At 33.4% G+C, this 10,588-nt stretch overlaps 1 protein-coding gene across 4 annotated transcripts in view; it reads right to left on the bottom strand.

Moving 5' to 3' along the window:
• Positions 1 to 1,480: 1,480 nt before the first annotated feature.
• Positions 1,481 to 10,588, bottom strand: part of LOC143203583 (dual oxidase maturation factor 1) — a 77,168-nt gene continuing 68,060 nt past the window's right edge. For 3 of the 4 annotated variants that reach the window (XM_076415796.1, XM_076415795.1, XM_076415793.1), the window contains exons 2-9: positions 10,403 to 10,586; positions 6,406 to 6,463; positions 6,213 to 6,347; positions 5,919 to 6,135; positions 4,499 to 4,710; positions 4,231 to 4,444; positions 3,950 to 4,171; positions 1,481 to 1,819 (exon numbers count right to left, since the gene is read on the bottom strand). In XM_076415796.1, coding sequence (XP_076271911.1) covers positions 1,792 to 1,819; positions 3,950 to 4,171; positions 4,231 to 4,444; positions 4,499 to 4,710; positions 5,919 to 6,135; positions 6,213 to 6,347; positions 6,406 to 6,463; positions 10,403 to 10,567 — 1,251 coding nt within the window. In that variant the 5' untranslated portion in view covers positions 10,568 to 10,586 and the 3' untranslated portion in view covers positions 1,481 to 1,791. The remainder of the gene's footprint in view (positions 1,820 to 3,949; positions 4,172 to 4,230; positions 4,445 to 4,498; positions 4,711 to 5,918; positions 6,136 to 6,212; positions 6,348 to 6,405; positions 6,464 to 10,402; positions 10,587 to 10,588) is intronic. The other variant, XM_076415794.1, reaches the window with a different exon arrangement.

Here is a 10,588-nt window from a genome sequence, read left to right as displayed (position 1 = left end):
TTGTTTTTTTGTTGTTGTTCACCCCCCTTATGTGGATAACTTTTTCAAGGTAAAACAACATATAAAAATATCAGTTTCTGAACCTCGGCTTGATGTTCATTTATCATCGTTTGTAACAAGGAGATAGGTATTTATATATTAATAATATTAATATTGCCGGCTTGGTGGCGCGGTGGTAAAGGCGATGGGATGGTCCTCCTACTGTTGCGATAGCCGCGGGTTCGAATCCTGCTGGGGCATGTCGTAAATTTATGTTTGTGATTGTTTAAAATTTGGGAATGTTCTAGGCAAGAGCGTAAAATCCGACAAGGAAAAGGATCCCAGTCACGCCAGGAACCAGGCTGGGTAAGACCGGATATCTTCTGGGATGATTTCTAAATATTATATATATATATATATATATATATATATATATATATATATATATATATATATATATATATATATATATATATATATATATATATTGCAATGTTTCCTTGGTGTGGTCTTTTCTGTCGTGAGTTAAGGCAGATCTCATCTTTTTTTTCAGATATATTAAAAACTATTTTAGAGGTGAAAAAAATATTCAAAATATAATATTTAATATTTAAAATTCTCTTTTAATAGGTCCAGTATTTTCTAATTATTTTTTAAATATATTTATATATCAATAATATTTTATTAGAAATTATTTTCATTTCTCGACATCTTTTAAAGGTTCTTAGAAAATATAAAACATTTTTTTCCAGGCAATGAAATTTTTTTTTATATTTTTTGTAGTTATAAATATTGTGCCAATAAGAATATGCATTTATATATTAAAAATAATTTTATTACAATGTTTGGTTGGTATGGATCTTTCTGTTCTGAATTAAGGCAGAACATCTATTTTTTTTTCAGGTATATTTGAAACTACTTTAGAAGTAATAAAATTGTAGGTGAAACATAATATTTAATATTTAAAATTATGTTAAGAGATCCAGTATTTTCCATTTTTTAAATATATTTATATATCAATAATACTTTATTACATATTATTTTCATTTCTTGACATCTTTTAAAGGTTCTTAAAAAATATCAAACATTTTTTTCCAGGCAATTAATTATATTTGCTTCTATATTTTGTGTGGTTATAAATGTTGCACTAACAACATATATATTATTTTATATATTAATAACAATTCTTTATATTTTTGTTGTGCAGGCCAAATATTTTTATAGTGACATTTTTTTTTAATATTAAAAAAATATTCCAATATTTGCCATAAAAATATTTAAAACTATAAAAAACCAAATACATATTGATCTATAATATTTCTTGTCAACACTATGGTGCGGCAGAAGGAATTATTTATGCAAGGTATTATTATGCTGTTGTTGTCAGTTCTTGTAAATTCTATGTATATTTCAGGCATATACTTAATCACATTATATGTCTTGGATTAGACAAATTAACCTAAAATTTCATATGGGTCACATCACCAATAAATTACGAACGTCGGCTTACGTCAGTGATTTATTCAAGAGTCTCCTATACAATTATGAAAACGAAAATAAATACTATACATTCTTAAGTAACTTAACAGGAATAATTTATAAATATGGCCGTTTTCGTTGACGAGCCAACGGTAGCGTCCTAAATACTAAAACAATATCACATCGGGAATCACTAAAAGAAATCGTATCGTAAAAAAATAAAATTGCACTACTCTTCGTCGACCTCGAGAAGATGGCCTCAAGGTACTCCTTCCCTTTCGTTGTTGTCGTCGATCCAACCCGATCCGGGGTTAGTCCGGCCTTCGGTTAGGGTTAAAACATGCTGTTCATCGCTGGTTGCCTAAACACGTGAATATTAGTGAGGTTATGTTGTGTAAAACCGGTTGAAATAGCAAGAGTACAGGGAAATGAACAAGATGTTGTGTTTATTATTTGCTAATTTTATACTTGGTGGTGTGAACAAACCAAATGCAGAGTAAATATATCCATAATGAATAATATACTTGCGTATATCATGTATGACATTAGCTTTGTTTTGTTTCTTTAGTTCTCATTAATATTTTCAATACGTCAGTTGAAAACTTTTGTTAGTGAAGAATTCGGACCTTCAAACAATAAGAGCGTCAAACATGACTAAAACTATTTAAGTACGTCTGCACTTAATTAGCCATTCATGTACTATATCTTATTCACTTTTCTGTAGTCTAAAATAGTAATCTATGCTAAAGATAGTGTTTTAGAAACACTCCTGTATCTGTTCTACATTATCGACAACACAGTCATTACAGAAAATGATATATCTGCCCAGAGCTATAGAAAAACTACAAGTCACAGTCAACAAGATCCTCAGATGGACTAAAAACCATAAAATATATCTTAATAGTTCCTATTATTAACCTAATTATATCCTTTGAGGGATACCCAATTCCTCAAGCAGAATCATCGATATACCTCAGCATCCATTTGGTTGAATTGAGAATATCACGTGACAGATAAAATTAGTCAGATCAGGCTCGAAATTAAATAAATGCATTGGTTAGATGGCTGATACTCCAAATTTTACGTAAGATAAAAGAGATTGATGTGTCAGTTAATAAAAAAAGCCTATTTGGACTTATTGGGTGCAAGTAAGCCAAATCCAAGCTGCCAAAATACAGTTCTTCGATTAATTACCAATGCTTATTAATATGCGATTAATGAAAAACCGCACGACAACCTTGAAATCAAATGGATCTATGATGTTTTCCAAGATTTCGCGTTAAAATATGAAGTAAGGTTACTAAATCACAGCAACGTGGAAGCAATATATACTGATATATTTATCTAACAGGTCAATTGAAAAGTCCCCGGCTTACCATAGTAAAACACATTTTTTGGCAAAATTAGTATTTTTTGTGATGCACTGATTATATCGACTCTCCAACTTTTCGATACCGTATTTGTAGTACGATTTGTCCTTTGGTTCAAAATAGGCCTCAGTTTCGGCGATCACCTCTTTATTCGACGAAACTTTCCTCCCAGCGAGCGTTCTTTTCAGATCTGAGAACAGGAAGTAGTCGCTGGAGGCCAGATCTGGAGAATATGGTCCATTGTCTTGCTGAAGCAGCACATTATTTTTCTTCCAATGCGGCCGTTTTCGGTGATTTCGTTCTTCAAACGGTCCTTCCTTTTTCAAGGTAGACAATGAAAATTACTCCATGCGCATCCTAAAATACAGACGCCATAAACTTGCCAGCCGAATGTTGCGTTTTCCCATGCTTTGGAGCGGGTTCATCGTTTGCAGTCCACTCGGATGACTGTCGATTGGACTTTGGACTGAAATGATGGAGCCATATTTCATCCATTGTCACATATCGACGTCTAAACTCGGGTTTATTATGTTTGATCAACTTCAAACACTGCTCCGAATCATCAACTCGTCGTTGGTCAAAAGTGAGCTCGCGCGGCACCCACTTTGTACAGAACTTTCTCATGCCCAAATATTCGTGAATGATATGATGTACACGTTGAGCTGATATCTTTAGAATGTTTGCTATTTCATTCAGTTTCAATTTACAGCCATTCAAAATCATTTTGTGGATTTTTTAAATGTATTCGTCAGTAACAACTTCATTTGGCTGTCAACTGCATTCACCGTCTTCGGTGCTCATTTCACCACGTCTAAACTTAGCATACCAGTCCTTCATGGTTGATTTTCCTGAGGCAGTGTCGGAAACTGTATTTTTCCCTTCAAAAAGCAATATTCTATCGCGGAATTCCATTTTTTTTTCACAGTAATAAAAGTTGTTTCACTCAAAATGCTATAATTCATAAACTAATGATCCGACAGCTGCCAAATTTACATACGCATCTTCTGACGGTTGGAGCTAACTAAAAAAACATATGGATTTAATTCTAGTAGCACAATTTATGTGTCAGGCCGGGAATTTTTCAATTGACCTGTTAGCACCCAATTGGGATTAGACCTTACCTATAAACGTTTTTGCTTTGTGATGTCTCGTGCAGTGAATAGGATGTTATCAAAGAATCGTCGTCTTTATGTTCGGTTCTCATGGGTACCTCGCTCTTGCTCGTTGGCGACTGCGAATATCTCCAGGGCACCGGTGCCAGTTCGAAGTTGTACTTCTCTATGATGCTGCTACTCGCTTTGGAGGACTGAGGCTTCTCCTCCTTTTGTTTTGACGACAGTCTCCTAAAAAAACATTCGCTTGATGATTCACGAGCAATATGACGCGCTCTAGTCAGACATACCTGAGTATTTTGTGACCGATTCCAACATTGTCCGGTTCTTCCAACTTGCCGCTGCTGGTCTTCTTTTTTTGGTACTTCCGACCTCGACTGTCCTCGATTATTATATGTCGGTCGTACGGAGTGTCATAGTCCACTTCTAGAATGGTGGAGAAGCTGTGGGGGTTGATGATCTCAATGGTGGTGATGATGACCCCGGAGGTCAGACATATACCTCCTAAAAAACGTTCAAACGTCACCTTTTCCCATTAAATTGAGCTATAATCCTTACCTGCTATGAGTACCAGCCAGTAACACCAGCCAAAATGAAAGTCCAAGGTCTGGCCTTCGATGTGAATCAGTAACGGCGTCTCGGGCAGCATCCCGAAGTATCCGCATACCGTTGCCAGCAACAGGAAGCCGCAAGTGGTCATCAGTAACGCCCCGTATCGGGGAACAACGATTAGCATCAGGTTCATCAACAGCCAGATGGCGAAAGCTGTCCTGTTGGGTTGATAAGACTTATCATTAAAATAAATCAAGCTCTTAGATTATTGAAAAGTAGGTTTAGTGTTGGTCAATAGCTTTAATTTTCACTTGTAATTGTAATGTTAAAAGTTCCAATATAAAGAGCTGTAAGAATTATATTAGGTTTTATTGCAACTGAACAATTTCCTGACATAATTCAGGAGAGTGAAGCTTTTTGAGTTAGATAAGTGACCGTATCACATCAAAGGCAGGATACGATGCTAAGATTTTGTGCGTAAAACGTTTATTGGAAGTTTGGTCTGATTAAAACACAAATTACAAGATACTATACAATACAACATTTGAACTATTTTTATTTAAAATACAAAATACAGGCCAGCTCAGCCTATAAATCCAGTAACAGAAGAATTTCCTTTCGTCTCAACAGCCTCTTGTTGGAGAATGATTAAACCCTGTTAAAGAAAACAATCTCTTTACTGATCTAAATGAACACAAACTTAGCAGTGAAATTCCCCAAATTGCTATCCTGCAGCCGATCTGATCTGGTTCTTATAGACATTAAAGTAGACAGAAGTAACAATTGTTACAATTAAAGTTGTTGCAACGGGTTTCAATACTTCAATGAATTTCTTCAAGTATACTACTTCTATAACTGAGAAGGTGTTAGTCTTACCCAAGTTATCAAATAAGTCGTTCAATAGAATAAATAGAAAGTTCCAGCTTGTGAACGATATGCTGAATGATAAATATATTTTTGTTCAAATGTATTTTGATGTTTTGTATATTTGAATTGCTAACTAGAAAATACCTCAGCCTCGGATAACTGAAATACCAATTACAAATCACATTTTAAAGATATAGGCGAATTACAAATACCAAATATTTTAATCAGAACTAAATCAATATAATATAAAGTTTCCGGCTTGGTTGGCGCAGTGGTAAAGGCAATAAGGGGGTCCGCCTACTGCTGCGATAGTCGCGGGTTCGAATCCTGCTGTGGCATGACCGTAAATTTATGTTTGATTAGGAAAATGATCCCAGTCACGCCAGTGACCAGACTGGGTAAGACCGGATGTCTTCTGGGATTGTTTTCGAAGTTGGTCACTCGCCAGTTGGTAAAAATATAACGTTGTGGGACAAGTTGGTATAAAATTGGTCTTAGTGAGAAATATCGTGTCATATCATCGAACTAATTGCATTGCAGTCATCATAATAGTACCTACCACAGCATTATTATGGCAAAATATCCTGCAGATCTGTACTGGCCACCCCAGGCAAGTCCCTCCTGTCCCAGTGTGAAATATTCGGCCACACTGAGTATGGGAAAGGGTAAACCTCGTTGCAACGCCTCCTTGAACTTGTCACCCATCAGATTCGCATTCTCCCAGTTAAACTGTTCGTTGAAATCAATATCAACGGTAGAATTATTGTATGGGGTAGCTAAAAATAGAAAATAGGAGACAGATATGATGTAATATGATTCAATGATCGTAAAATACATTATAATAAACAATTACCTTGGAGAGTGATATTGACGTGTTTGAGACCTACGTATGCCCCAATGTACGCTGATATCTTCTCGTCGGAAAAAGCCCTGTAAGTACTGATTATTGACGTTTCGGCCACATGCCATCCGGAACCGAATAAAGACACTGAAACCCAAGGATGTTAGTTATGTCTCCATCATATCGTAATGATTCATGATAATACCTAAAATGCTGGTTCCCACGAATAACGATAGCGTCACAGCCCAGAATGTGGTAAAACGCTGAAATTAAATCAAGATTTTAATACAAATACATCGTTGGATACTAAGCATAATCATTTGTCATGATCAGTTTTTCTATTTTTATTATATTTTGTATAATATATGAATTCGACGGTTATTGATGGGTAAATATGGCAAGTTAAAAGGTGTTAAAGTTTAAACATCGTCCAAACTGTGAAAATTTACTAAATATCATTAAAATTATATTCTCCAGAACTTTCGGGAAAATATTGTATAATTGACAACAGCGTATATTCATGATAATACTTCGAATAATTGCTTTCAAATTAATCTTTCAAACATATTCTGTTACCTAAGACTATCACTTCTTTCTAGGGAAAATAACGTATAACTGGCAACAGCGTATACTCATGATAATTGTTGGAATAATTGTTTCTGAATTAATCTTTCGGACATATTCTGTTATCCTGAACTTTCATTTATTTATGGGGAAAATAGTATACGATTGGCAATCGTGTATATAATAATTATATAAATATTCTAATAATTGCTTACAAATTAATCTTTGAGAGATTTTCTGTTATCCTAAAATTTCATGTATTTATAGGGAAATATCTTACAAATGACAACAGCGTATATTCATAATAAATGTTCGAATAATTGCTTACAGATTAATCTTTGAAGAATATTATGTTATCGAGGACATTCATTTATTTGTAGGGAAAATATCCTACGATTGGCAACAGCGTATATTTATGACAATTGCTGAAAATTTGCATACAAATTAATATTTCGGACATCTTCTGTTATCCTGAACTTTTATTTACTTATAGGGAAAATACCATATAATTGTCAACAGCGTATATTCATGATAATTGTTCGATTTATTGTTTTACATTAATCTTTGAGCAATATTATATCATTCACGGTTTTTGTTGATTTATGGGGAAAATATCGTACGATTGACAACAGCGTATTTTTACGGTGATTGGCGAAAATTTGCATACAAATTAATTTTTCGGACATATTCTGTTATCCTGAAATTTCATTTAGATATCAGGAAAATATAGTATAATTAGCAACACTGTATGTTTATGATAATTGATATACAATAGCATGTATGTATATATATTTTGTTTTCATTAATGTAACTAATATGAATAATGAATTTAAAATGTTTCAGCGAATCGAACATTGTTTTAATTCCTAGACGGGTAAGGAAACGAATCATCGTGAATCATTGATCATTCAGTCGTTTTCGCAACGTCGAACAGTTCGAGGCTAAAGACTGGCAACTAATTATCAAATGCATTTAATTCTGGTGCAGGTAAATTAATTATTCGTCCGAGACAAATCGGATAGCTAAGAAAAAAATGGTATTAATGAACAATAATACGAATCAAACAAAGGAGCATCGAGCATGAAAACGATTCGTTACCGCATTAAGATAGTTAATGATTTTTTAAAATACTTTTTATGTCATTCGTTTATTCAAGACGAAATTACTCAAAAAATATAGCAAGAATTAAGCTACAAATTTTAGGCAAATAACTTAGAAAACTTTAAATAACGCGGAATATTATACTATCATTTGATTCAGCTTAAAATTGTTTATATATCCTGTAATTTTCATCTACTGCAATTATATGAACAGAAATTGCATCAAAAATGTAGTAGGAAATAACTAAAAACACCAAATTTTGGCAGTACTGTATTTATCGCACAAACAAATCATAAATCGAAAAACATCCTAGAATTTAGGAAATAAAAGTGACAACAACGTACAATTAAAAAGTAAGCATTGGCAATATAAGTATTAACGATGATGGATGGCATTGTATATCACGACTAACGTTATTAATTCATGTTAAATAACCGTAAGTAAATTCAGATTACGCCTACTACGATATCCGAATAATCCGAATAAAAAATATCGAGAGGAACATTGAACTTATATATAGGATTTACAATATATAATGCTATGGCAATTGATGTGTTACGACGTTTAGTTGCTGTGCTTGAAAGAGAGTGTAGAAAATATAGAACAAAACAGTAATTTTAGGAAACTTTCAGACATTGCTCTTTATAATTATTACTTAGATTATTACGAAAAATGTCACGTTGTATAGCTTAGCACTCTGAGACAACCTCAAAATTAAGATAGATTCAAACATTGTCAAGAAGAAGGAAAAAGGCAATGGCCAGTGATGAAGTATATTTAGAAAAAAAATCTAGTTATTCATAACAAAGAGTTCAATATGCTAAAAACTAATTTAAAATGTTGCCAAATGTATGATATTTCCTCAAAAATTTGGTTTCTTCTATTTCTTTCCACAAAGAAAGAATAAAACAAAATGATACTTGTAACATATACAAATAATATATTTGATGATACTGTTCTGGAGTTAAAAGCGTTGAGGAGACATCATATCATGTTGCTAATGTATACATCCTCAAACATTCGATTTTTTTTGGTTTTGTCTACTTCTTTGTATTAGGGTAGTATAAAATAAAACGATGCTTGAAAATTTAAATCGCGCTTACAAATAATATATTTGATGATACTGTTTCTCAGTTAAGAATGTTGAGAAAATGTCATACCATGTTGCCAAATGTATGATATTTCCTTAAAAATTATTTTTTCTTTAGTTTTGTCTACTTGTTTGATTATTTGATTGCACATATAAATAATACATTTGATGATACTGTATTTGAGTTAAGAGTCCATTAAAATACGGTAGCCACAAAATTAATAATGTAAAAGTAGCGAAACAAGGTCGAAAAGAACGCGTTTACTTGAAAAAAAAATGTTTTGTTTCTATTCTAACGACACAAAAGTTCAGTCTCGCCAATATATTAACGTTATGACGGTCTTTCTGTGTCGAAATCGCATCGGAGACGTCTGATTAATAGCCGCCTGCTCTCTTCTTTGATCCTTTTCACAAAACGCATTTTTATCGATATCCTTGGCCGATATTTCGATTTCGACGTAGCCGAATAACGCTCGGCGGCCGGACAAAACAAAAGAATTCAATTGTTTGAAAAGCGCCAGCGATACGGATAAGACGCCTAGTATACACGAGGGCACTTTAATTAAGACATTCAATCGGTTATCTGACGAATCTATATAGGTTAGAAATCGTTTACGAGCGTTATTATTTTAGCGCTCGTATACATTGGATTTAATGTAAGTTTTTATTTTGCCAAATCATCCGGTCCCGCTTAAATATATACTTATACATGGGACTTAATAATAAATTAATACTTAATAAGTTCTTAACGTGGGTATGAATTGTAGTAAAATCAGGAGATTATAGGAAAAATTTTAAAAATGGCAACACCGCTTGAGATTTAATTTATTATATTAAGATAGCAACTACTTACACATTTTAGTCTTGTTGGTTGGTTTTTTTTTCTAATTATATAATAATCTTATAATAGCATTGATGATACATGATTTTTTCTGACTATTTGAATGCCGATTATTAATATAATTATAACCAGACAGCACAAAACAAAATTATACATATTATATAAAAAATTATGTTTTAATTGTCAACATGATATAAATCCATACATTTCTTGGAATTGGGGAAATAAATAGAACTGACAACCGCGCACAACACTGTAACCATTAATAAATGAGTTTCCGATGTCTATTCATGAGCAAAGCCAATATTTATGAATGGTTTTGTTCATCACGACTCACCTTATTATGGATTCATATTAAACAATAACGCAGTATTAGATTTAAATAGATAAATAGCGAAAAAAAAAACGATTATTTTTTAACCGCCTCCTTTGATGTCTTGCGCAAAAATTGATAAATTCTCGTTGATAGTTAATTTATGGTGGTATAAAGCTTTCCATTATGCGATTTCATCATGCGAGGTATTTGTATAAAGCACGCGTTGCAACACGCGGTATCTCTTCTACAGCAAAATAACGTCGAATAAAAATAGTTTAGTTTAATGTTACCTCCTTTCTGATTCCGGGGAAGATGATGAGGAAAGCGACGTATAGAGTGGCGAAGATCGCTAGGAACGTGATGACGGTAACGTCTCCTGTCACCGCGGTACGGTTGCTGAAGCTATACAGCGTTGGTCCACCATCGGTTCGAAATGCATCAAACCACCCTTTCATTTCAGTGTCTGGTAGATTTCT

The sequence above is a fragment of the Rhynchophorus ferrugineus genome, unplaced genomic scaffold (assembly GCF_030347505.1).
Source record: "Rhynchophorus ferrugineus isolate W39M unplaced genomic scaffold, kcgeb_rfMv2 rfM10, whole genome shotgun sequence".
Lineage (NCBI taxonomy): Eukaryota > Metazoa > Arthropoda > Insecta > Coleoptera > Curculionidae > Rhynchophorus > Rhynchophorus ferrugineus.
This window is presented reverse-complemented; position numbering and strand designations above follow the sequence as displayed.